Source organism: Phacochoerus africanus, chromosome 16 (assembly GCF_016906955.1).
Source record: "Phacochoerus africanus isolate WHEZ1 chromosome 16, ROS_Pafr_v1, whole genome shotgun sequence".
In the NCBI taxonomy this organism is placed as follows: domain Eukaryota; kingdom Metazoa; phylum Chordata; class Mammalia; order Artiodactyla; family Suidae; genus Phacochoerus; species Phacochoerus africanus.
The window spans coordinates 1,458,287-1,485,417 of NC_062559.1; the positions used below are offsets into that span (position 1 = coordinate 1,458,287).

Here is a 27,131-nt window from a genome sequence, read left to right on the forward strand (position 1 = left end):
TAGTAACCATGAGGACGCGGGTTCAATCTCTGGCATCACTCCGTGGGTTAAGGGTCTGGCCTTGCTGTGAGCTGTCGTGTAGGTCACAGATGCGGCTCAGATCCCGCGTTGCTGTGGCTCTGGTGTAGGCCGGCAACTGCAGCTCCAGTTCCACCCCTAGCTTGGGAACGTCCACGTGCCTCATGTGTGGCCCTAAAAAGGAAGCCCCCCCTCTGCCCAGCGGCAAATAAATTCATAATCTAAAATTTCATGTTGTTTTTAAGCAGCCTAGTGAACAGCCATACTGATCACAGTAAAGAAAACCAATTTGAGAGCAACACCATTATTTTAAAAGAGAAAACTCGGAGTTCCCGTCGTGGCGCAGTGGTTAACGAATCTGACTAGGAACCATGAGGTCGCGGGTTCGGTCCCTGCCCTTGCTCAGTGGGTTAACGTTCCGGCGTTGCCGTGAGCTGTGGTGTGGGTTGCAGATGCGGCTCGGATCCCGCGTTGCTGTGGCTCTGGCGTAGGCCGGTGGCTACAGCTCCAATTGGACCCCTAGCCTGGGAACCTCCATATGCCACGGGAGCGGCCCAAAGAAATAGCAAAAAGACAAAAAAAAAAAAAAAGAACTAGGTCTTTATATCTATGTTTACTGAAAGCCTAGGATCTCTCCCTAAGTTAGGTACCTTACGGGCGACTTTAATTTTTGCAATTACTCTTTGGTGTAATTATTCTTACGCATTACCATCTATAATCTCTCCTCTTAGTGGGAATTTCTATGAATAATTGGAACATCTTAACGTCACATTTTTGCTTTTAACAGATCCCAATACTGTCAGAGGCGCTTTAATGGAACTCTCACCTATGTGACATTTCACTATTACCATCTATTTCAGAAGGAAAATGGGAAACACCCCCATTAGCAAAGGCTTCTCCACAGGCCCTGATAAACCGGCCGGCCCCAGGGCTTTGGCTTCGTTTCCAGTCAGGCCACTAGGTGGCGGGAGGGACACAGCAGGGCCGTCTGCACGCTGGGATTTCCCCGCGACAGCGGCAAACCTCATCTGCAGCAAACATCTGGCCTTTGCAGGGTTGAAACTTCAGCCCCACGGGACGGAAGAAAAGGTTGAGACCAAAACAACAGAATGAAACGGGGTTCTGACAACCCCTCATCTTTATTTTATCTTACGACACTGACACCGGTTCTCAGAGGGGCCCAGACATGACCGAGCAGGGGGAGAAGTCCAAGGCCTCAAATCTATTACCTCCGTCACTCTTGGTTAGGACCTGAGCCACACCCGCGCCTGAGACATGCAGCTTGAAAGGCTAAGAAATAGACCGAAAACCCCCAAACCCAAAGACGGTCCAGAAAGTTCAGACTCTGGGATGTACAAATCCTTTTCCTTTTTTCTTTTTAGGGCTGCGCCTGCGGCATATGGAGGTTCCCAGGCGAGGGGTCGAATCAGAGCTGTAGCCAAAAGCCCTACACCACCGCCACAGCAATGCAGGATCTGAGCCGCGTCTGCGACCCACACCAGAGCTCACGGCAACGCCAGATCCTTAACCCACTGAGCCAGGCCAGGGATCAAACCCGCAACCTCATGGTTCCTAGTCGGATTCGTTCACCACTGCGCCACGACAGGAACTCCAAAACAAAGAAATTCTGACATCTCTGCACAACGTGGCTGAACCTGAGATGTCACACTCAGGGAGATGCGCCCGTCAGAGGGGTGGGTGCTCAGGAGGTGCAGTGGCTCAGGTTGCTGTGGGGGTGCGGGTTCGATCCCTGGTCCAGCGTTGTGGGTTAAAGGATCTGGTGTTGCAGCAGCTGTGATTCAATCGTCCAGTGACCCTCACGAGCACAGCTGCCGTCCACTCTGGGGGTGGAGGAATGAAGGCACCCAAGAACGAGGCAAGGAGCACAGTCGACGCACAGCCAGGAGAGCGTAGCCTCAGGAAGAATCCAGCCCTGCCAGGGAGACGAGGGGCTGCCCGCGGCCAGGCTGCTGCGTGGGGGCTCCCGTCTGCCCCCTATTTCTAGCTCTCAGCCCGGAACTGCTCTAACTGGGGTGTGCAGAAGCGCGCCCACAGACGGCACGCGCCTCCGCCTGCAGGGGGGCCCCGCTCACCTGTGCCTCTCCCAGGTCGTTGTTCACCACGGTGAAGTTCAGCCCGAGCTCCTCCACGTCGCCTTCGTAGCTCTTGAGAAAGAGCAAGTTCCTGTACACCTCCGGGTCCAAGGAGGCCAGGTGGTGGATGTCCACGTCCGCGCTGGTGCCCAGCAGCTTGGACAGGAAGAAGCCGGCGAAGGGCAGCTCCACCAGCATGTTTTCATAGAGCGCCTTCAAAGGACAACAAGGAGCACCGGTCAGCACAGCACTTCGTGGAAGTCTTTCTAACCAGCTTCCTACAAGGAAGAAAGCACAGTCCCGTGCACTCTTCACCAGCATCCTCTGTGACAACGACGGGGACGTGGAAGCTCGTATTTGGTGCGCACTTACCACGCGCGGCTGCAGTGTAGGCGTTCAACTCATTATGCAGAAAACGCTAGGGCAGCCAATTCAGGAATTTGAGCGCTTAAAGACCCATTTTTTACTTTTTGCTTTTTTTTTAGGACCATACCTGCGGCATATGGAAGTTCCCAGGCTAGGGATCAAATCAGAGCTACAGCTGCTGGCCTACACCACAGCCACAGCCATGCCGGATCCAAGCCGTGTCTGCAACCTACACCGCACTCACAGCAATGCCGGATCCTGAACCCACTGAGCGAGGCCAGGGATCGACCCCAACTAGGAAACGATCCTAGTCCGGTTTGTTTCCACTGAGCCACAAGGGGACTCCCCAGTGGGGGTCTTAGGAGCCACATCCTTCGTGCTACCCAGACGCTGCCAAGCATTTTCTGTGAAGCGCTTTGCAAGTGTATCTGTCTCCAAGAGCTGCTGTAAGCAGGTCCCAGAAACGTGAGGTGTCGGGGGGCCACGCTTCCTGAAGGCTCAAGGGGAGGTCCTGCTGCCAAGTCCAGCTCTGGGGTGGCCGTCCTTGGGCCCTGGCTGGTGGCAGGACCCTCCCAGACTCTGCCTCTGCACACAGGGGCCTCGCGTGGGTCTGCCAGGTGGGTCTCCTCTCTTACTGAGTTGCCCGTCCCAGGACTCCAGGTCCTCTGGACCCCAGTACTGACAGGGGCGGAGCAGACACAGGGAGTTGTACAAGTCCCAATAAAGGACTTTTTTTTTTTTTTTTGTCTTTTTGCTATTTCGTGGGCCGCTCTCGCGGCACATGGAGGTTCCCAGGCTAGGGGTCTAATCAGAGCTGTAGCTGCCAGCCTACGCCAGAGCCACAGCAACGCAGGATCCGAGCCGCATCTGCGACCTACACCACGGCAACGCCGGATCGTTAACCCACTGAGCAAGGGCAGGGGTCGAATCCGCAACCTCATGGTTCCTAGTCGGATTCGTTAACCACTGCGCCACGACGGGAACTCCCTAAAGGACCATTTTTAAAGAGAGAAACTCAGGGGACACTGGGAGATCCCTCTAAGTAAAGAAATTCCTCAGAAAAGCCCTCAGGACGAGGAAGCTCTGCTTCATTAGCGGAGCCTTGAGAACGGCCGCCAGTCGCTGGGTGGGGACTGGGAGGAGGGCTGCATTCAGATTGAGTCCAAGGGCAGGAGTCTGAGGACCGCCTCTCAGCTGATTTGAATACACACCTGACCCGATGCTAAGGAGGCGCTGCGACTCCCAGAAAGGAAGAGGCGGCCCTTTCCGACCCCCCCTCCTCTTGGAGGATAAAACTGCCGCCCACGGGACCCTCAGGGCATCCTCAGGGCCGAGCGTCCGTGCCTGCTCGCTTGCGCCTCTCACAAGCGTCCTATCCTAATAAATCTGCCTCGTGCCCATCACTTCGTCTCTCGCTGAATTCCTTCTGCGCGGAGACATGAAGAACCCGAACCTCAGGGAGTCCAGACACAGGGTGAGGGATTCTCATTTAAAACCGTGGGTTTGAGTCCCAGTCTGGGTTTAGGCTGGGTTCGAGTCCTGGCACGTGGGTTCAAGGCCCAATCTGCGTTCTGGCTGCGTTCAGGCCGCCAATACTGTCAGTTTCAGTACAACCTCAACTTAGCTCGACGACACGTGCAAAGACACTCACTTCCCAACAAGGCCGCGTCCACAGGTACGGGGCACTGGGCCTGGAGTGTAGCATGATTCTCTCCAGGACAGCAGCCCAGACCGCCTCGACGGCCACCCCCGACCAAGGAGCACAGTGTGAACACGTGAGCGCAGCTGAGCACCAAAGGTGGGCTTCACGTAACGTCAAGAAATAGTCCTCTCTACTTTTTTTTTTTTTTTTTAAATACACATCAAATGGGGCAGGGGAGGGGGAGGCATTCTTAGCTTGGTGGCCATACCAAAACAGGTGGCAGGCAGGATTCGGCCCGCAGGCAGCGGCCCGCCCACGCACATCGTAAAATGCGCGACAGCTGCACGGGCGATACATTAAAGGACCCACGGGAACAGGGGGGAGTCTCCGGCGCAACACTTTGTGAGAAGGCAGTCAGACCAGGCACTGCCTCGGTGCCACAGACGTTATGTGTGTGGTTCTAGAAACGGGGCCTTCGAGCGCAGAGATGTGTCCAGACACCGAGTTAGCAGGCAGCAAAGTGGGCATCCAGACCCAGATTCCGAGGCCCAGAGCAGGGTGGTCACGCTAAGTGTTAACCTTTGTGTCCAAGCACTGTGACTGCCAGTTCAAGCATCACTGCCAGGTAACGAGACGCACGAGCACTGGCCCGGACCTAGGGGATGGCCCCTCAGGGCCAGGCAGAGAACACGTACCCACCCCCCCCAACCGGGAGCCCCCTCCCTTCAGTCAGCAGCCCCCCTCCGCTGACCCCTTCCCCCACCAGCCCAGCCGAGGGCTTCCAGTTCTGCAACCTCAGCCATGACCTCTGCTTCCCTGCTGACCCGGGCTCCTGCACAGCACGGAGTCCGCGGTCTGTGCGTCTTCTCACCGTGGAATACTCCTGGGAATCACCTGTGACTTCCCGCTGGGCAGCTGCCTACCCGGTCCTGGTCCTGGTGAGGGTCACGTGTGAGCCGCCTCTGGGGCTGCCATGACCATAAAGCTGCCATGAGCAGCCCCGCTGAGCCTTTCAGTGACTCCTCTTGAATAAATGCCTGACAAGGCCTGGCGACAGCGCAAGTATTGGGGTGTAAGGTAGGTTTAACTATGTTAGATACGGACACGCTGTTTTCCAAAATACGATTCTTTTCCACCATCGCCAGCAATGCAGGAGGTTCTAACCATCAGTGTGGCCGGCCTTCTACATGTTGGGTGTTCTGGATGCTGCGACGAGGGGCCACACTGTGGCTGTAACTGACACTTCCCCGACGACCCGTGTCCTGCGTCACAGCCCGCGTTAGTATCACTGTATTAGTCTCCAGACATCCTCCAGCAAGAGAGGGTAGGAAATAAAACTATGTGAATTTTCCAACGCAATTATCAGGGCTCACCTGGCGTGGTACATAACCCCATGGCCTGAGGCTGTAAGACGCAACAAGGAACCAGAAACGGATGTAAAAGCATCAGAAGCCTTCTGATTTCATTCTGACGACTGGTTTAGAAGCCCTAACACATCCTTCTCGGCCAAAATGTTCTAATGAAAACGACAGCTCCCACCGCCTGCCTGCCTGCTCCGCCTCGGTGCTGGGCAGAGCCGCCACCAGGGCCCCGCGACGGTCTAACGACCGCCAGGTAAGAGCGACTCTGACGTGGATCAGGCCGTTTGGGCAGAGCACGTCTGGTCTGCAGGGACACGTGGGCGCCCTACGACGTCGGGGGAGAGGAGGCATCGGCCCTTCCGTGGGAAACGCGGGGCTGGACGTGTCACCTCGAGACAGCGGTCGGCAACCTCTCTGTGCGAAGGGCGGTCCGCCACCCCGGCCGGAAAGGAGGGGACCCCGAGGGCAGACAGAGGGAGCGGGGAGCGCTGGGCTGGCTCCATCGTAGGAACCACTACCACGTGCTGTGCGAAACTCCGACCTTCTCTAAACAACCACCTCAGGGTTCGGGCGCTATTTCGCTGTGCACAGAACCAAAATAAAAGCAAAATTTAACCTACGGGATAATCATTCAGCCACGAAACGCCAATCCCCTGACCCCATCCACGCACACTAAGTGCTGACCCCGAGGGTTTAAGGAGACACATGTGGCTGCATCAACCAGCACGAGCTCGAACCGCTGTTCACCTGGGGAGGGACCCGCCTTGGCCACAGCTTCTGAATCCCCCACCTCGCACACGGGTGGCAGGTTCTAACCCACCCACCTTCCACACCACCCGCGTTTCCCCTTCCCCTCAACCACCCAGAGAGCTCGGATACCCGCCAAGAGCCACACTTTAGTCTCACCCACGCACAGGCCTGGAGGAAGCTAGAAGGCAGCTGGGCCACCCGCGAGGAGCAAGCACCCAGAGGCTCGCACGGGCTCAGCCCCAGAGAGCCACGGCCAGGCACCCTGAACTCTGCCTCCCGATCAGGCTCCCCATCGTCCCCTCCAGCTGGGACCACAGTCGCTCTGCTCTGCCAGGGCGCCTGATGTGAGGACAAATGACGGCCCAATTAATTTTGACAAGACGGCAGAAAAGGCCTTCTTAATGAGAACGAATAAAATGGCAACCAGCACTTAAGTCACCTCCTGATAATGTAAAGGAAGAGCTGCTCGGAGAAGCCAGTGCGCGTCCCGTGAGGAACGGCCTCGACGCTTCGCCCGAGGCTCTTCGAACCCCCGTCACCTCCAGATGAGGGATGGCCTCGAAGCCAAGGGGAGCCTCCTGCATCCGACGCCGTGACTGACTCCGGGTGCTGAAGCAAAGCCTCGTCTGTCCACGGGCTCTCAAGGAAACGCGAGGCCAGGCCACCTCCTCTCACCACGGCAGGCCACCGTGGGCCATTTCTGCGTGAGTGACAACAAACCCGCGAGGTTCCGTACATCTATCAGAGCTGCCTGAATTTTAAGCAGAAACCCCACTGTGACTCATAAAATGGAAATGCATAGGTGTCATTTGTTACATGAGGCAGGTGTAAACCTTTAGAGCATTTAATATACAAGCACTAATAAATGATAGCACTAAAAACTATGATTGCATCAGCTAAATGGATTATAAATTAAATTTCCATAATGTATGCAACCGAGATACGAATGCAGGCATAAATCAAGGTATTTTCTAAACACAGGTTAATTATACAACTTCCAAAACTGCCAATTCTTTATGCAAAATAATCCACTTAGCATTTTTCATACTGGTTAATTCTCAGTCAGCTCCACCACACTTGTTCCTAGAAGCATATCAATAACGACTTGTCACGAAAAAACAGCAATAGGTATATGGAAAAAACCTGTACCGTATTTTTCAACTGTCTGCCTTTTATGAGTGTTTATAGCTAGAAATTGTGCCAAAATGATTTGAAATAAAAAGGATTAATTATGGTAGAAGCCTTTTAATATAAGTGAGTGCAGTCGTGACGCGATTAATGCAAGTTGCAGCGCATTCAGGAGGACAGATGTGCGCCGCGCCACAGGCCACTGCTGTTTGCTGCCAAGTAGCTTCAGTAATTTACTACATTAAGAATCAATAAAAAAATAATGCTTTTCAAATGCATCTCTATCAATCTTCAGGTAGTTCCAAAGCGAACATTGATAACTTAATCTAAAAACTATATCAGAGATGTCTTGTTTTAGAGCCATTCTAATTGAGCAAGATGATAATTTTAATTATTTCAGATCATGCTAACCTTGGGCGCTTAAAAAAATAAAAAGGTATGTCAGGTACGGATGAAGCTGACAGCGACAGGCTGTTTCCTTCGGTGGTGGTGGCGCTTTAGAATTAGCAGCTGAGGGGTGAAAACCACAGTCCCCGACTGGCTCCACCGCTGGTGTCACAATGCCAGGCTCCCGCGGGGCAGCAAACACCGCCTTCTCGACACGCTGGGCCCGCGTTCAGCACATTTATTAAGCGCCAACTGTGTGCCAGGGGCCCACGACCACAGGCGGGAGCTCCGCATCTGAATCTGTCGGCCGAACTCCACCCGCTCGCCTTGGACACAGAGCAGGTTACGCACAACCACCTCAGTGTCCAGATTCACTTCAAATCCCTGATCCTCCTACACCGCCTGCCGCCGCTCCCCTCGGCGACACGGCTCGGGTGCTGCGGGTCCCGCCAGCCCTGGAAGAGAAGGTTTTCACAGGCAGAGGCTCACCCTGTCCACTGCGAGTCACACCCGCACCAGGGCGTGACAGCTGTGGCTTCAGACACGCACTTCCCCGGGCTCCTGAGCGAACATTTCCAAAACGACCCTCGGCTGGTTTCCTCCCCGTCTTTCCAGCTGCTTCTCCTCAAGGGCTGCTCAGGTCTCCTTGGGTCTCTCAGCTCTAAAGCTCGGAAGGGCCTTTTGTGCCGCCACACCCACTCCTGGGCGATGCCACAGTGCCGTGACCTGAGGTGTGCCCAGGCCTGACCCCTCAACCCCAGGCCCAGAGACCCGAGCGGCTCCTCAAAGCCTCTTCGAAACGTCCGACCAGGCAGCCCCACCCCCCGCCCCGGATCTGCTTCTGCCCAAACCCTCACCTCCACAACGTCACCTCCAGCCTTCCAGCTCTGGGAACATCCGCCCGGTGTCCCCCCACCCCGCCCCCAGTGGTTACGCCCCCACAGCCTCGGTCCAGGGCGCAGGCCCAGCGGTTCCCCGAGGGAGGCCAGGGCACGTCCCACTGGGCTCCCGCTGGGCTCCCGCGCCACTGGGGCATTTCCACCACCAGAGGGGGAGGTCCGTGCAAACGCACCCACTACGCGGGGCTCTTTGCTCAGACCCCTGGTGCTGGAAGGAGGAGCCCCGGCTCGGCTGCCTAACCCACGGCCTCGGGCTCAACGACCCACCTACTGCTCTTCCCCGAAGTTTTCAATTTCAGGAGCAAGAGTAACAATACGCATCTTCACTTGGTTTGCAGCACACGGAGGTCCCCAGGCTAGGGGTCGAATTGGAGTCGTAGCCGCTGGCCTACACCACAGCCACAGCAACGCGGGATCCGAGCTGCATCTGCGACCTACACCACAGCTCATGGCAACGCCGGATCCTTAACCCACGGAGCGAGGCCAGGGATTGAACACGCGTCCTCATGGTTCCTCGTCGGATTTGTTAACCACTGGGCCATGACGGGAACTCCCTCAATGTACTAATTCTAAGTGATTGTTTAAAAGTTTAGAAGGATGCAAATGGGTCGATTTTATTTTTAGTTTTTGCTTTCAAATGTTTATTGTCCTTCCTGCACAAATAAAGGCCAAGGAAGGACAAGCAGCGGACTCCAGGCAGGACCAGCACGCCTCTGTGCTCCTAATTCTTCTGGGGGAATGGAAGGTGGCTTTTAGGGAAGGGAAAGCGGTCCCAGGGTCAGTGGGTTAAGCTGCTGTTGGGAGCGCCTGACGAGCGTGAGGAGGGCTGTCTGGCAGCAACGCAGGAGCAGAAGGAACTGTGGTGAATGTCTCAGAGCGGCTAAAACCATGCCCACAGCACGTGGAAATTCCTGCCCCATAGCAGAGACAACGCCTGTTCTTTAACCCTCTGCACCACCAGGGAACTCCCATCCCAGTCACACTTTTAGGTCCAGGACCAACTGGATTCTGGAAGGCACTTGCCATTTCTTTACTGTACAGGAAACCGTTTTCATTTGCGTTTAATTTTGAAGAAATAAATTCACATAGAAAATTGGCCTTAACTGGCAAGAAGAAAAACCTCCAGATCTGTGAATACTTTGTTTGTGATGGAAAAGAAGGCCAATTGTGGTCCTTAGGCTGCTCTAAAAGCAGGTACAATTCTCAGAAGGGTAGGATTCAAAAGAGCAACCGTCTGTCTGCCTGCGCATCTATAAATCTCACGTACCACACACTTGAAAGTCAGGGGCTTTGATTTCTCCGTTTCCAAACAAAGCCACAGGTCAGCACCGGCAGACACGCTGCTCCCCTGCCCCCGCCCCTCCCCGCAACGGGGTCCCGGGAGGCTCAGAGAAAGCCTGCTTCTGAAACGTGCCACCACCCAAGCCAAAAAGGCTGCGCGCTGACGGCCGACGCGTGCTAAGTACGCACCGATGGCCTGCTGGCTGAACGCTCCGCTGCCAACGACTAAGGGGAGGGCACGTTAATGCGGAGCTCAGGGCCCGCGGTCTGCAGACGCCCAGGTGAAGACGCTCAGCGAGGCTGACCCCACGGGAGGATGAAGGTTCACAGCCAGACGGGAGAACGGAGCAGCTTTGACCATTCCAAGACCACAGTGACTTAAATGACCGGCATTCACCTCGATCGACATTTTCTTTTTTTTCTTTTTTTTTTTGGTCTTTTCTAGGGCCGCACCCGTGGCACACGGAGGTTCCCAGGCTAGGCGTCTAGTCGGAGCTGTAGCCACCGGCCTCCACCAGAGCCACAGCCACGTGGGATCCGAGCTGTGTCTGTGACCTACACCACAGCTCCCGGCAACACTGGATCCTTAACCCACGGAGCGAGGCCAGGGATCAAACCTGCGACCTCATGGTTCCTGGTCAGATTCGCTAACCACTGAGCCATGACGGGAACTCCTCAATTGACGTTTTTTAAGCCTCAACAAATTCTGTGAGCACTTTAAAGACTTTTATTTAAAAATTTCTTTCCCTTTTTTGGCTGCACTGGTGGCACACGACAGTTCCCAAGTCAGGGATCAAACGTGAGCCGCAGCTGCGACCTATGCCACAACTGCAGGAACGCCAGGTCCTTGGCCCACCGTGTTGGGCTGGGGACCGAACCTGAGCTGCCTCAGAGACAAGCCTGGATTCTTCACCTGCTGTGCCACAGTGGGAACTCCCAGTGAGCATTTTATACAAGGACTCTAATGAATAGAAAAATAAACTTTCCCAACTCTCAAAATTCTCACCATCAACTGTCAACCGCCAATATGACACTCTATGATACCTTAAGTATCTACTGAAATGCAAAATTGCAAACTGCACTGAAGTCGCACAATCTGCTAATTAAAAATTTGAAATATATGACCAAGATATTATCAAACAATCTGATTTATAGGCATTCTGTTCCAATTAAATCAATATTCTGAAGCATGGGAAAAAAAGGCCACTTCCAAATATAATTCAAATATGATAAAAGAGTTCCTTCAATAAATATTCTGAACTTAATTGGCTTAAATGGACCTAGGTGTTTCTATGTGTTTAAAAAAAAAAAAGACCAGTTCACGATGACATTACCACATCCTTGAGCTGTTTATTTATTCCTTGTCTAGAGCCTGATTTACCGGCGATAAAATGCAATCACAGCCCCACCAGAAGCAGGAATCATCTGCTAATGGAACTTTTAACTGGGAAGTGACCAGTGACATGAGGTAATTCTTCCTATCTGGGCTTGCTCTCCAGGACCTCTTTGCACTTCATCACAGTAAACAATCACTAACATATGCATTAAAGAAAATTTAAATACATTATGACCCAATAAATATCATAATCAATCAATACCCAATTTTCTTCTCTTGAGATTTAACGATCAGATGCCACACTACTAGTGCTACACTGTTACACTCTCTGGGACCTGGACAATTTCTGACACGTGGGCACAAAGTTTAACCATTTGCAACCACTTCTGTGTTCTAGAAACTAGTGTTCCCTTAGGGATTTCCACGCAGAAAATTCCGTGAGTGAAACCTTAAAAATCAGCCACTAAATTAAGTACTATCCTCACATAACTATAGTTTTGTTACTGGTTTTGTCTAAACGTCATCATTTTACAGAGCCTTACTGCGGCAGAATTTATACACACGTCCTTTGTGGGAGAAAGGTTTCGATGCCCAGTCCCCCTCCCTGGAACCTGGTCTAAAGAGACGGCCTACTCCGGGGTAGAGGAGTAAGAACCACCTGTCACCTCCTGAATCCACAGCCCTTCACACCAAGACCGTGTCGCCAGGACAGCTGCAGACGTGAGCCCACGTCAACAGACACAGACTCGGAGTGAGCAGGGACCCCGGCAGCTCGGTCAGCCAGGACGTCTCCATCAGTTGGCACTGGACATTTCACAGACATTCAGGGAGGAAAAATAGCATACGATTTTTGCAAGATTTAATTAATGCAAATAAAACCACTCTGCTGCCCGTCACTGTGCCGTACAAGAACCACTGGACTCAGGGCGGATTTCGGGTTCGTCTCACCAAATGAAGGCTCACCTTCACGGAAAGAAGGACGGCACGGCATTCAAAGATCTTCGTGCAGTGAGAGGAAACCTACGGCCCTGGGAGGGAGCGGGGCTGAGTGGACGGAACACCTGATGGGGAGAGAGGCTGCCTCACTGAGGACAGACACCAAAGCCCGGTGCAGCGCCAGACGGGAGAGACACAGGATGTCTTCACACGAATTAAGGTGAGAAAATGATCTGTTTGAAATTTATGCTAAGGAATCCAACGTCGGGTCAATGCCTGAAATTTGTCATTGAAATGGGGTGAGCCTGAAGAAGCATACTGTTAAAATTAAAATGATGAGGTCAAGTTGAGGCACATTACTAACACCGAGCAACACTCAGAATCCACGTGATTAAAATGGCACCATTTGGAATCTGAACAAGTAATAGTAACTGGGCCTACGAGGATGCATCACGACTCTTATATCCAGGACATACTGACTCCCAGGGTCCCTCGGCTTCCTTAGGCCTGGTGTTCCAGCACCATCTATCATTAACCCCCCCCCCCAAACACAAAACCTCCTACAGCACTCCAGCAACCCACACAGCGCCACACCAGCGTTAGGCTAGACACAGAGGTCAATGGAGTGGAGTCAAGAGTTCAGAAATAAAGCCTTCTATCTGCATGGCATCAACTGACTGCCAACAAGAGTGCCACAAATGGTGCTGGACCGCTGGACACCCACAAGGAAAATGGATGGGGCCCCAGCTCACACCATCCACAGAAATTCACTTGAAATGAATCCAAGACCTGAATGTAAGCCCACACTACCAAACTCTTGGAAGCACATTCAGGTGTGTTTCTGACCTTGGATTAGGCAATGGTTTCCTCGCTAAGACAATCAAGGAAAGACAAACTGTAAAACTTGCGTGCTTCCAAGGACAACATCAAAAAAGAAAGACAACCCACAGAAAAGGAGACATTTGCCAACCACACACCTGACAAGGGACTTCAACCCAGAACATACACAGGACCTCGGGACAGATAAACAACTCGACTTAAGAAATGGGCAAGGGACGTTAACAGAACCTTCTCCACAGAAGACAGGAAGCGCACAAAAGACACCATCGCTAGTCATCAGGGCAACGCAAATCAAAACCATGAGACACCACTTCACACCCAGAACAAAAAGGTCAGAACATCCTATGTGCTGACAAGGATGCAGAGAAAATGGACCTCTTATTCTCACACGCTGCTGGCGGGACCGTGAGAGGTTGCAGACACTTGACTTGTTTTAGGGTTATACCCACGGCACATGGAGGTTCCCAGGCTAGGGGTCGAATCGGAGCTGCAGCTGCTGGCCTACACCACAGCCACAGCCACAGCCACGCAGGAGCTGAGCTGCACCTGCGACCTACACCACAGCTCACGGCAACACTGGATCCTTAACCCACAGAGTGAAGCCAGGGATCGAATCCACGTCCTCATGGTCACGGGTCAGGTTCCCAACCCAGGGAGCCACAACAGGAACTCCTGAAGACACCTTGATACAGTGTCACCCTATGAGTCCTAGACAGGTATTTCTCTTGGGCAATAGACAAGAAAACGCCGTCCACGCAAAACGTGGCACATGCATGTCCACAGCAGCACTATCCGCAGAGCCTAAAGCCGGGACCACCCGAACGCCCTGCGATGGACGAGAGGAAAGCAGAGCGAGGAGTACCCACACAAGGGACCATTATTCAGCTCTAAAAAGAAATGAAGCACTGAAGTGCCCTGGTGGCGTGGCAGGTTAAGTTTCCGGTGCTGTCACTGCTGTGGCTCAGGCCACTGCTGCTCTGTGGGTTCAATCCCTGGCCCTGAAACTTGTGCCCTGGCACAGCCACAAAAAAGGGGGGCGGGCAGGAAGTACTGACACGGGCTACCACACGGATGAACCTTGAAAACATGATGCCAAGGCAAAGAAATCAAGCACAAAAGGCCACACGTTGTAGGATTCCATTTCTGTGAAATGTCCAGAACAGGCACAGCCACAGAGACAGAGAGTGGGTTAGCAGGCCCAGAGCCGGTAGAGTTGGAGCAGAAGGTGGAATAGCTGCTAATTAGAATGTGCTTCCCTGTTCTAGGATTGGTTCTGAAATCAGGGAGGTGGTTACCTAGCTCAGTGGATATATTAGAAACCACTGAACTGTACTTTGTTTTTTCCTTTTTAAGGCCGAGCCTGTGGCACATGGAGGTTTTTGGGCTGGAGTCAAATTGGAGCTGCAGCTGAGGCCTACACCATAGCCACAGCAACACCAGATCAGAGGTGCATTTGCGGACTACACCACAGTTTATGGCAACACCAGATCCTTAACCCACGGAGCGGGGCCAGGGATTGAACCCACATCTTCATGGATTCTAGTCAAGTTCGTAACCCACGGAGCCACAATGGGAACTCCCTGAATTTTACTCTTTAAAAAGGCTGATGTGGAGTTCCCTTCATGGTGCAGTGGTTAACGAACCTGACTCGGATCCAGGAGGATGTGGGTTCGACCCCTGGCCTTGCTCCGTGGGTTAAAGGATCTGGCATTGCCTGGAGCTGTGGTGTAGGTCGTAGACGCAGCTCTGATCCTGCGTTGCTCTGGCTCTGGCGGAGGCTGGTGGATGTAGCTCCAATTTGACCCGTGGCCTGGGAACCTCCATATGCCGCAGGTGCAGCCCTAAAAAGCAAAAAAAGGGGAGGGGGGGGCTGATTTTATGGAATGTAAATTATACTTCAAAAAACCTGTTGTTTCAGAATAAGTCACAAGATTATGATCTGCAGCACTGATTTTTACTTATGCTACCTCTGATACATGGAGCTTCAAGGCAAAGAATGCAGGTCTGTTTAATATAACATGGAGAGTTCCTGCTGGGGTACAGCGGAAATGAACTAGCACCCATGAGGATATGCGTTCAATCCCTGGCCTCGCTCAGTGGGTTAAGGATCCTGTGTTGCCGTGAGCTGTGGTGCAGGGCACAGATATGGCTCGGATCCTGTGCTGCTGTGGCTGTGGCACAGGCCGGCAGCTGTAGCTCCAAGTCGACTCCTAGCCTGGGAACTTCCATCCTAAGAAGAGGAAGAAAAAAAAAATCTATCACGAGACTAGAACACCAATGCGACCTATAAAGAAATTTAATTATAAAATGAAAAAGACCAATTTTTATAGAAAATCATTACAAAGCAACATTAGCTTCCTAATTACTCACTTAAAGACGCCACAGCTGAGGAGCGACCACCCTGAACACCGAGCTTGGAGTGCGGCACACGCTGTCATTGCAGGGGCAGCCCCTGTCCCTCACGGGCCCACTTCCGGCCTCAGAGCTGCCTTCAGCACACCGCTCCCCCCTTGCCCTTGGCGTAGCTCCTTCGCCTCCTCCCCAGGAGGCCACTCCCCAGCCTCCCCAGATGCCAAAGCACATCCCTGCAGCGGCAGGGCGCCTGGCCGCTGACCTTCCCCTTCCCCGGTCCCCCTTCCCCATCTAATGAGGACCACAGGGCCTGCCACCCATGCCCCGGTGCCGCTCAGCACAGCCGCCACCAGCCCACATCAGCCAGCCCCTCGCCCTGGAGGGTGCAGCTCTGGGCTCCCCTGCACACCCGTTCCCTGCGCTCTCTCCAGGAGCCCAGGCCGCCCCCTGGTCTGGCTCTTCATCCCTGGACACTTTTCCCAGGCAGCCTCCCTCCTCTGAAAGCGCCAGCCCTGCACGCCTCCTCCGAACGGCTCTTTCTGCAGAGTCCGGCCTTCCCTCCGGAGCCCAGCCTGCTCGCAAGGCCACTGGCCCGCTCCCCACCGCACTGCCTTTGCGCACCCCAGGCAGCTCCTTTTTTTTCATGCCGCCCCGCTAACACTTCCAAGGACAAGCCTCCCGCCCAGCAACCGAGGACAGCTCCCACAGACGTGGTTATCGCAGAACAGAATATTACTCTGCAGGAAAAAGGAATGGAGCACTGACACACGGCACAACCCGAATGACCCCTGCAAACAGGCCGAGCGCAAGAGGCCACCAAGGGCCACCTGCCGCACGGCTCCATTTACAGGAGACGCCCTCCAAAAGACACACGAAATGCTCACCTGTCTGCATAATGACATGCCGAAAAGCATGAGCCTCACTTGGGAATAGTCCCCCCGGGGCCACGGTTTGTGCAGGACACAACCACACTCTACAGAACCAGAGAGAAGTGACCTCCTCCTTCAGCCCAGGACTGAAAAGAGACACAGAACTCCTTGAGGGCCGGACCCAGGTGCCCGGCAGAAGCTGATGCGGGGGTGGGAGGGAGACGCCCCCGCCCAAGGTGGGCCCTTGAACCCGCGCTCCTGCACCCCTTCTCCCATGTGAGGACACAGCGGGGCACCTGCCATGAGCCGGGAGCGGGCCCCCGGCCAGTAAGACCCTGCAGGGCCCTCTCTCAGACCGCCGCGTCTCCAGAACCGTGAGCAACGAACACCTGCCGGTGCTCTGTGACCGCGGCCTACGGGGACAAAGGCCAGCTGGCCCCGACGGAGGCCGCACTGACGGGGGCTGTCTCGTTCCTGACCCTAAGGGGCCCATGTACTCTCAAAGGGGCAAGGTGACACGGACGCGCCCACCAGCTTAGAGCGGAAGTGCCCTTTCATTTTCGATGAAGGGTGAGCTGTGTCCGCGGAGGCGCTGTATGCACCAGGCGCGCCATTCTGGTGACCACGGCCTCGTCCTTCAGTGGCCAATCGCCCCAGGCCTCGCCCTCGGTAGAGACACACACTGCGCTGAGTGACGACGGCTCGTCCCGCAGCACTGGGAGGCTGCGGAGAAGCCGCGGAGAGAGTCACTTCTAACGCTAACTGCCAACCAAAGCAACTGTGAAAAGACAAACTATGCACAGACTCCCAGCTACGCGAGCAGACGCACCGCTCTAAGACCTGCACACACCGACCTTCGTGTCACGCCTCCCGTGTTTCCTGGAACACACCAAGAAGTTTCAGCGTGGGGACCAGTGTGCGTAACATACGTACTGTCCAGGGTTTTTCGAAATCACTCAGGCAGTTCTGCACAAAGACCCTCCAGGAAACAGCCGGTACCCACACAGACACACCCAGCTTGCACATCCCGTGGCCTGTGCTGCGTGTCTGCGGAGGGTCCGCTTACCTTGCCGAGCATCCTGCCCAGGAAGTAGTAATGTCTGGCGAAGGAGTCGCCCACGAGCATGTGAGCAGCTGGGTTGGGGTACAGAAGCCCCTCGTTCGTGGTCTTAAAGAACCCCTGGTTGGGGTTGAACCCCGACTTCAGTAGCTCATTGAGAAACTCTCTGAAAATACCGCCGCCGTCAATGCCGGCTTCGTCCAGGCCGTGGGCGTTGAGCAGGTGCACCCGGATCCGCTTTTTCAGGTCAGGCTCTGTTCAAAGGGGCGGGCAAGGAAAAGAGATCTGTTTAAACAGCAGTAAAATAAGCTGGTATTTCAGGAGGTTAGTTTAGGGAAGGGGAGTGAGAACATTAAAAACACGTTAATGCAAGACTTAAAAAACCAACAGCTTTTTTTTTTTTTTTTGTCTTTTTGTCTTTTCCAGGGCCGCTCCCAAGGCATATGGAGGTTCCCAGGCTAGGGGTCGCATCGGAGCTGTAGCCACCGGCCTACAACACAGCCACAGCCACGCAGGATCCGAGCCACGTCTGTGACCTACACCATGGCTCCCAGCAACGCTGGATCCTTAACCCACGGAGCGAGGCCAGGGATCGAACCCACAACCTCATGGTTCCTTGCTGGATTCATTAACCACTCACTGAGCCACGACGGGAACTCCAAAAAACCAACAGCTTTAATGAAAAAGAGGCAAGAGGTAGACGGACCAGGATTTCCCTCAGGTGCTGCCACGGGTCACGCCTCCACAGTAACACCTCGCGAGGGGAGCGGAGGGAGGAGGTGCGCGTTTCAGAGAATAAAATCAACCCACATCCTCTAAGGGACACAGGGAACTAAAACACCGGGAGAGCAGGGCAGCGGAGGGAAGACCCGAGGGTGACACCGGACAGAAATTAATACCAAGAAAGGCAGAAGGGAAGCGGATAAAGAAGACGCCAGGGAAGGCGGCGCTACAAGGACCCACGGAAAGCAGCACCACAACCTGCGTCATGACGACAACATCTGGCTGAAAAACGGAGCCCTTTCGGCCGTACGATGTGCCACAAAGATGAACATTTTTCAAAGCTGCAGAGCTGTTGAGGTCAGCCTGCTCCGTGAGACGTCCCCGTCCGAGCGCCCCCACGGAGAGCAGACGGCAGCGGGAGCAGCCAGGCCCCCGACTCCCTGCCACGCGGGGATACAGGCCCCAAACGCAGGCCAATAAAGGGGCCTCCGCCGCACGCCAAACCAGGTGGTCTGCAGCTCGATCAGGACGCAGGTCTGACAAAGGAAGTGACATGTCCCTTGTCACTTCCCACCACGGTCCTTCAGGTACTTGCAAATAAGAAGGGGGGGCTGCAGGTTCAGAAGCCAGGTTCAGCGTGCAGCTGTCCAAATACCCCTGACCCAAAGCATCGCAGCGGACAGGTGGCCTCCAGAAAACACCCTAGCAAGGGGTTTAGCAAAGAGCATGATCAGGCGTTCCCGCTGTGGTGCAACGGGATTGGCAGTGTCTCTGCAGCGCCACGACACAGCTGTGGCCCAGGTCGCAGCTGCAGCTCGGATCCGATCCCTAGCCTGGGAACTCCATATGCCTCGGGGTGGCCAAAAAAGAAAGGAGAGAAAAAGAAAAGAAAAAGGAAAAAGCAAGCACATTCAGCAGAGCCCGCTGTGTGCTGCGCGAGTGCTGGCACTGAGGCCACAGATCTGGGATTGAACGTCTGTCTTTCAACAGGGTCGACGGTCTGCTGTTTGGACTGAAGCCTGGGCCGCCCTGCACAGCAGGGCTGACTCGGTCTTTTCCCCGCTGGCACGGGAGAGGCCACCCATCCTGCCCGCAGGGACAGAAGGGAGCTCTCCAGCAAGGCGACCACCTCCCCCGGGAGGAAACCAGCCTGCTCTGGGCTCCGCAAAGGAGCCCCCGCCACTGACTTCCACCCTGAGCCACGACAGCTTGGGCCAGAATCGCACATACGTCAATTACTTCAAATCCTTTAACCACCTCGGGGTTAAGAATATTCCCATTGGTCAGTGAGGAAACCAAGGCTAAGGAAGCTTATTTATCCAAAGATAAATAGCTAATATTGGCTGCACCTGCAGCATATGGAGGTTCCCAGGCTAGGGGTCGAATTGGAGCTGCAGCTGCCAGCCTATGCCACAGCCACAGCAATGCCAGATCCCAGCCACATCTGCGACCTACACCACAGCTCACGGCAACACCAGACCCTTAACCCACTGAGCAAGGCCAGGGATCGAACCTGCAACCTCATGGTTCCTAGTCAGGTTCGTTAACCGCTGAGCCACGACGGGAACTCCTGCATCTATTTTGATCGATGCGATTACCATTATTTGTTCGTGCTATGGTGTGAGTTGCTGCTGTGATGCGGGTTGGTTCCCTGGCCTAGGGACTTCCATATGCCTCAGGAGTGGCCAACAAGAAAAAACAAACAACAAAACCAAAATACAGACAGTAAACAAGAATAAACTATACGCATTTACTTGTCATATACAATAGTTCTGAAACTGAACGTCAGCGGTTAGCAGCAGATTTTGAAAACATTTTTAAGTGGGAAATGCTCAACCAAGGCCCACCTCTTAAGCCTCCAAGCTGTAGCACTAATATCCTAGGCAGGGTGTCTCTCTATCATGGGGGTGACTCCGTGGCCATTCACAGAAGTCCCCCCCTCAGGTACGGCTGGCACTGAGACTGTGGTTCCCTGGAGCTCACTTCTGTAAACGACAATACACAACAGCACGATACCTGTAAACTCGATCTTGCTGGGTAGGTATCTCGGCACTCCTTGATTCGGAAGATGAGTGAAAAGTGCCCACTCACGCAGCAGTGGGGAGGGGGGATCCCGAGGAAATTCAGTGGGTAGGGGCCCACACATGGTTGAAAGTCCAGGTATAGCTTTTGACCCCCCCCCCCAAACTTTACTTCCAATAACCCACTGCCGACCAGAAGTCTTCCCGCTAACACACACCGTCAATTACCACGTATAGGGCACAGTGTATCTATGACACACTCTGGTCTTCTGATGCGGTAAGCTACAAAAAGGAAAACGTTAGGAAATCATCAAACACACGCACGATACTGTTCTGCACGCAGCCACTGGCGCCCCAAGTCTCCACCATCCTTTTCCAGGACGGAACGGCTGTGCCGTCAGGTCCTTCATCAGGCGCGCCTCGTGGGACACACGACACTGACGGAGTCGCACGTGTTACGACTCAAGACATCAGCCACGACAAGGTACCACGCGGAAGAAATCCATGTTCGTTGACAGGAGTGACGACGCGGGCACGGGTAACGCAGCATCGGGCACGGGGCTGCGGGACCGCGGCCTAGCGTTGCCAGCAGGAAGCCTCACGGCCGCCTCGCCGAGGGAGGACAGTCACCAGACACCAGTCGTGCTCCCAACACGGTACTGGTTACAGCGCCGCGTCCACGCGCACACGCGGCCTGGCACGACGGCCTCCGCGAGGAGAGCCTAGGTGACGCGGGGGTGGTGCCCGCGGGGAGCCACGTGCGCGCACACACAGCAGGTTAGGCTTCGGCTGTGTGCACCAGGATTATTCGCGACCAGGTGGAAGTGGGCCATCCCCAGGGCCTTCGTCTTCCCGCCTCACGAGGGGCAGGCTGGGCAGGAGCAGGGCTGGTCTTGGGCAGCAGAGGGTGCGGACGGGGAGGCAGGTGCCCTGGGTCTAACTGTACGGAAAAAACCATCGTCCTGTCTGCCTGACCGCCCGCCCTGCCGCTTCCCTTCTCTAGAAACGCTTCTCTGCAGTAGCAACCCTTCCACTGCTGCTTGGATTTCAGGGCCTGCATCCTACACGGTCCGTGTCATGCAGGTCAGAGCAAGCCTGGAAGAAGTGGGCCCTTCTGTCCGACGGTCTGCGCCGCCCCCACCGGCCAGCTGGACCAGGAGCCCATCTCCACAGGGTCATCTTCTGGTTCCTCGGGCATCCTTGAAGCCACGCGGAGCGCCTGGTGTTTGCTCCGGCAGGAACACGCTGTCGGTGGCTTGACGGCTTTCCCGGCTTTCCCGTGACAACGACGGCACCTTGGTGGTGCGAGCCTCCCAGCCGCTTGTGACGTTCTGTCAGGTTCTCGTGCACCTCACTGACCACCCTCGCCCGAGGGCACCCGGTGCAACGAGGCCCCATAAGCTCCCCATCCCGAGGTGGAAGGAGAGACGTGTTTCAGGGCAAGAGACCACTCCGACCCCTGCAGGGCTGCCCTTGGGGGGGTTCTGGGAGGAGGCCAGGGGCTTTGTCCAGCCCCACAAGCCGGCCCCTTGCGGGTACGGGGCGAAGCATTGAGGGAACCAATCAAGAGAACGGGGGACGCGGGGGTGATGCCCGCGTTTCCCAGGCCTTCTTGTTGACACCTGGCGTTTATTTTTCTTTCCCTTTCAAGGTTCAGGGGTCAGCAGCTTTAGAGACGAGGGCAGTCCTGACCATGAACTCGACTGCATTTGCACAGAACAGTGGCTGCTCACCCTCTCCGGCCTCCAACACTGGTGCTCCATTCTCTTCCCTACTCATCAATGTCCTCTGTGGCGTTTTTTCCCAGAGAGGGCACTTTCTTTTTCTTTTCACAGCTGCACCCGCGGCATATGAAGTTCCCAGGCTAGGGGTTGAATCAGAGCCATAGCCACAGCCACACGGGATCCTTAACCCACCAAGCAAGGCCAGGGGTTGAACCCGCGTCCTCGCAGAGACCACACGGAGTCCTTCGCCCACTCAGCTACACCAGGCCCTCCAGAGCAGGGCACTTCTGTCTGCATGAAGCCTGTCTAGGCAGATGGCCATTCTCCTCAAGGATTCTGGAATGGCTGGGAACGTGTCCGCTTCTCCTGTTCCCGCCACAATTTAAAAGCCAAACTTCTTTCTAAAATTATCCAAACAGCCTTTGCTGGCATCAAATCTCCAGTTTTATATCCTCACCTTCTTTCTGCTCCAGAGCAGCAGCATTAAACGGTGTTCCGAACAAACTAGAAATAAATTTTAGGGCCCTCTTGACAATTTTAAGGCTCTTTTGAAAACTCTTGACAATTTTTAAAGCAACGTGGTTATGAGACAGTTTATTCTTTTCTATGACCAACGAGGGAGAGAGTTTGAAAGTATGTTGGATAAATTTAAACTTTTAATAACAAAACATACGGATATACCTTGTGAGTTTGAAAATTTTTTAGAAAAAGTAAATCAATTAGAAATACTTCTGGCTTTTATATTTACAAAAAAGGTAAACTTAAAATACTACATATGAGAGTTCCCATCGTGGGGCAGCAGAAACGAATCCGAGTAGGAACCATAAGGTTGCAGGTTCAATCCCCGGCCTCCATCAGTGGGTTAAGGATCTGGCGTTGCTGAGAGCAGTGGTATAGGTTGCAGACACAGCTTGGATCTGGCATTGCTGTGGCTCTGGTGTATGTAGGCCGGCAGCTGTAGCTCCGATTAGATCCCTAGCTTGGGAACCTCCATATGCTACGGGTACAGCTCTAAAAAGTGGAAAAAAAAATTACGTATGAAAACAATACCTCGCAGTTTCTTAATATATTTTCAATTACATCAATTATCATTGGCAATTAAACATTTAGAGAATAAAAGCGTGCATAAGAGAAAAACAGCTCTCTCTGTAAGGGCTTTGCTTTTCCTCAAATCGTACTGGCGCCTGTAGGAACACCTTTCTCATGGTGGTTCTGCACCCGCACGAATGATGCGTTTTCCATACGTGATCCTGAAGGTACTGCACAGATGTCCTTTCAATGCAACAGAAGGCACTGCAGAGGAAGTCAAGGTTTGTGCGCCTGTTGGCACAGCTGCAGCCACTTCACACATTTCTTTTTTTTTTCTTTTTGACAACGAGCTTACGCTGGCTTCATCTGTCTTGAAACAGAGGCGCCCACAGCTGCAGGTGTAACAAGCGACCCAGCTTCCCCTCCTCCTGGGAGCGTGTCCAGCATCACTAGAGGCACCTCAGGTGGGTCCCCGGTCGGACTCAAGGCTCGGGGGCCGCACCGGACAGGAGGACCGCTACGCAAGAGCCTCGAGAGGTCACGCGTCATGGGCATCAGCGGAGCGACGGAGGGCCCGGGCAGAGGAATTCTGAGTGAACCTCACAACATTTGGGCTCAACAGGAGGGGCTCCGAAATGACGGAAGTGGGACAGTGCGCGACCGTCAGTCCCACAGTCGCGGTTTAGCATCGCACCTGCCCCTGGTTTCCACTGCCCGCCACTGTGAACGCGCCACACACGGTCTCCGGGTGTTTCTGGGGGTCCTGATACATTTTATTAACTTCCCATGATAGAGCTGTGTATACTTTTGGCAATAAATGATAAAACAGACAAGTAGCTACATGTATTTCATGCATTCATAACTTCTTAATTTCTTCAGTAGTTCTAGGCTACGCGCTTTACCTGCAAGTTTTTTCACTGTCACAAATCTCCAATGTTTTGCTAATGTATTTACGGCAAACATCTGCATGAGGGGACCTGCACAGCCCAAACCCGTGTTGTTCAAGGGTCAACCGTACTTTGATTTTACCTTATAATCACTTCTCCTTCAGAAAAACTATGTGATAAACCCTGCCCATTAAACCAAGCCAAGCGACACACAAGGCACAAGTGAGGCCCTCGGGAATAATCGTGGCTTCGCGTGGCCCCGGCGGACCCCATCTGGCCCAAGGAGGGACAGCCGGGCGGCCAAGGACGCGCCACCTCTACAGCCCCGACAGCGCTCCTGTGTGCAAATGCTGCTTCTCCGTTTCCTCCACCAGGAGAGACGGACTCCAGACCAGGCTCCCAGCCAAGTAACGACGGCTACGTGGTGGACAGTGGGCCGAGCAGGGTGTCACCGCGCCAGGGCCCCCAGCACACTGGCTGCTGAGCTCCCAAAGGGAAGCCGCTCAACCTCCTAGAGCCCCGAGGGTCAGCTCACTTGTCAAACGGGCCCAACTCACACTTCAGAAAAGTGTTCCCAGACCATACGAGACAACGAGAACCCAAAAAGAAGGGTTTTGCTCCAACGACCAGATGACATACGGAATAAACCTGCTAAGTGATTACATGTACACGATCAGTTGACAAGGCGCGTCAGGCCAATTTTCTGTAAATTACACATTTTTTGAGATGGCATTTAGTTTTACGATTTGCATAGCAAAGTATCAAACAATTGTAACATATGGTTTAAAAATTCTTAATAATAAGGCCTGAATGAGAGAACACTAAAAATTTAAGGCATTACAACATAAATACTATGAGATTTGTCCAAATTCTTTAAATGCAATGCAATTATCAGTATGCACAGCTAGGGAATGGGGTATGTCAACGTCCGAATAATTTTAGGCTTAAGGATTCATTAGGAAGTTTGGGGCTGGTTATAAATGAGCAGTAATGTCTTAACAATCTACACAAAAGAGGTTTTTGGGTTTTTTTTTCCCTTTATCTTTTTAGGGCTGCACGCATGGCATCTGGAGGGTCCCAGGCGAGAGGTCGATTCTGATATCACAGCCACAGCAACTCGGGATCTGAGCCACGTCCACGACCCATACCACAGCTCACGGCAACACCAGATCCTTAACTCACGGAGCGAGGCCCGGGACGGAAGCCACATCCTCACGGACGCTAGTCGGATTGTTTCCACTGCACATCAGGAACGCCAACAGAAGGGTTTTATTAAAGTCAGCTGAAAACCACCGCTAAGCACACGTTTCCGTTCTGGCAGAAGAGCTCACAGACATACTCTGGCCCCTGCAAGAACCCCAAGCCCACCAGGCACAGAGCTGGGTCCGCGGCGAACACTCTGCCTCCGCACGGATGAACCCACCTGGAGGACTCCCGCCCTCGCGCCCAAGTCCTGGCTCAAGTCCTCCCCTCACGGAGCCTCCAGCGTCAAGCACACTGCAGCTCTTCTCTGGGCACCACGCCAAGCATGTGCCAGTTTACCCCTCCATTCTATCTCAGTTTTCCCCCAGGGTCAGCCACAGATTCAACAAACATCTACCGAGCGCCAGCCACGTGGGCTGAACAAAGACTAAGGATGCCGTCCCAGACGGCGAGGACCTCAGGGAAGGGCCAGCCGCAGCCACCGCCGTCACACAGAGCCCAGGGCCACCGCCACTGTACCTGAGTTAGGAGGACCTGCAGACCCCAAAGGCGGGGGGACCTGTCTCCCCACAAGCACGGTGCGCTACGAGGCGTGCAATTCCACCTCCCTCGTACACACACCCTGCGAACCTCACATCCCAGGCAAGGGAGAGCCGCGTAAAGCTCTGCCTCTGAGAGCGAGCGGCTCCAGGGGGCCAGGGCAGAGGTGGAAGGACCAAACCAAGCTCTGTTAGAAACCAAACCCGGAGCACAGCAAGGGAACCAGAGGTGTCAGCCCCTCACTAGTTCTTTGTCCGAGAAAAAGAGGGTCTGAAATGAGAGGTTTTGCCCCTTAGAAGAAAAGGGAACTGTTACCTCCTATCTGACAACGTCCCGCCCCCTCCCAAAGGCGTGATCCAGAGCCTGCCAGGCTCTCGTTTTTCATACCTGCACTGATTTCACACTGATTCAATGTGGTATCATGGATATTATATTCTGAAGTTAAAATTATTAACACATAAATTAATACGACCAAAACTTTTGAACACTGGGTATCAAACAGTGAAGTAAGACAAAAACGTGTCACGGACCTCGAAACGCTGTCCAAATTACTGTTGCGATATAATCCCCTTTTATCTAAGAGTTCTATCACTGAGGCACACTGACTTTCTTATAAAGAAATGTGGATTGCAGGGGCGTCTGTTTTAGTTTATTTAACCTGGCTTTCAACCTATGATGTCTGCGTAGATCGTCACGTACGAAACAGTCTGGCTGAACATCAGCATCTTTAGAATCGTAGGCTGTCAACTACGTTTTAGAGACAGACATTTGGGAGCAAGAGTTTCTTACCCTAAAAAAAAAAATCATCTTTGAAAGGCTTCTATTGCAATAATTATTTGTCAATCTTAGAAATATTACTTGGGGAGTTCCTGCTGCGGCACAGGGGAAACAAATCTGACCAGGAACCATGAGGGTGCAGGTTTGATCCCTGGCCTCGCTCAGTGGGTTAAAGATATGGCATTGCTGTGAGCTGTGGTGTAGACTGGCAGCTGTGGCTCCGATTCGACCCCTAACCTGGGAACCTCCATATGCCGCAGGTGCGGCCCTGAAAAGACAAGAGCCCCCCCCCCCCAAAAAAAGATAATATACACCCACTAAATCTGACCTACTCCATTTGTTTTAAAAAGTCACTACAGGAGTTCCCGTCGTGGCACAGTGGTTAACGAATCCGACTAGGAACCATGGGGTTGCGGGTTCGATCCCTGCCCTTGCTCAGCGGGTTAAGGATCCGGCGTTGCTGTGAGCTGTGGTGTGGGTTGCAGACGTGGCTTGGATTCTGCATGGCTGTGGCTCTGGCGTAGGCCGGTGGCTACAGCTCCGATTCAACCCCTAGCCTGGGAACCTCCATATGCCACACGGGAGTGTCCCTAGAAATAGCAAAAAGACAAAAAAAAAAAAAAGCCACTACAGAACAAGAGGACAAACACTTCACTTTTTCATAACTACCCTTTTGCACAACCCTAGCGCTCCCCTCACACGTACACAGAGATCGTGCCCCCCCCTCCCCCCGCCGCCCCCATACACACAGAGAGAATGCTACACACCATTTTCTGGGGAAAGTTTGTCATAAGCATCTTCATAAATATAATTTCTTCTTATCGTGACATTAATTCCATCCAGAAACGGACCGTCTCCTTGAACTTCTTGCTTATCTGCATAAATCAACCTCTGAAAGATCTAACAGAG

The 27,131-nt window shown here is 53.6% G+C and overlaps 1 protein-coding gene across 4 annotated transcripts in view; it reads right to left on the reverse strand.

Annotated features, from left to right (window-relative positions):
• Window positions 1–27,131, reverse strand: part of UBE3C (ubiquitin protein ligase E3C) — a 111,450-nt gene that overhangs the window by 21,070 nt on the left and 63,249 nt on the right. For all 4 annotated transcript variants that reach the window (XM_047763466.1, XM_047763465.1, XM_047763468.1 and 1 more), the window contains 3 exons: window positions 26,990–27,122; window positions 17,325–17,572; window positions 2,112–2,324 (listed from right to left, as the gene is read on the reverse strand). In XM_047763466.1, the coding sequence (XP_047619422.1) occupies window positions 2,112–2,324; window positions 17,325–17,572; window positions 26,990–27,122 (594 nt within the window). The remainder of the gene's footprint in view (window positions 1–2,111; window positions 2,325–17,324; window positions 17,573–26,989; window positions 27,123–27,131) is intronic.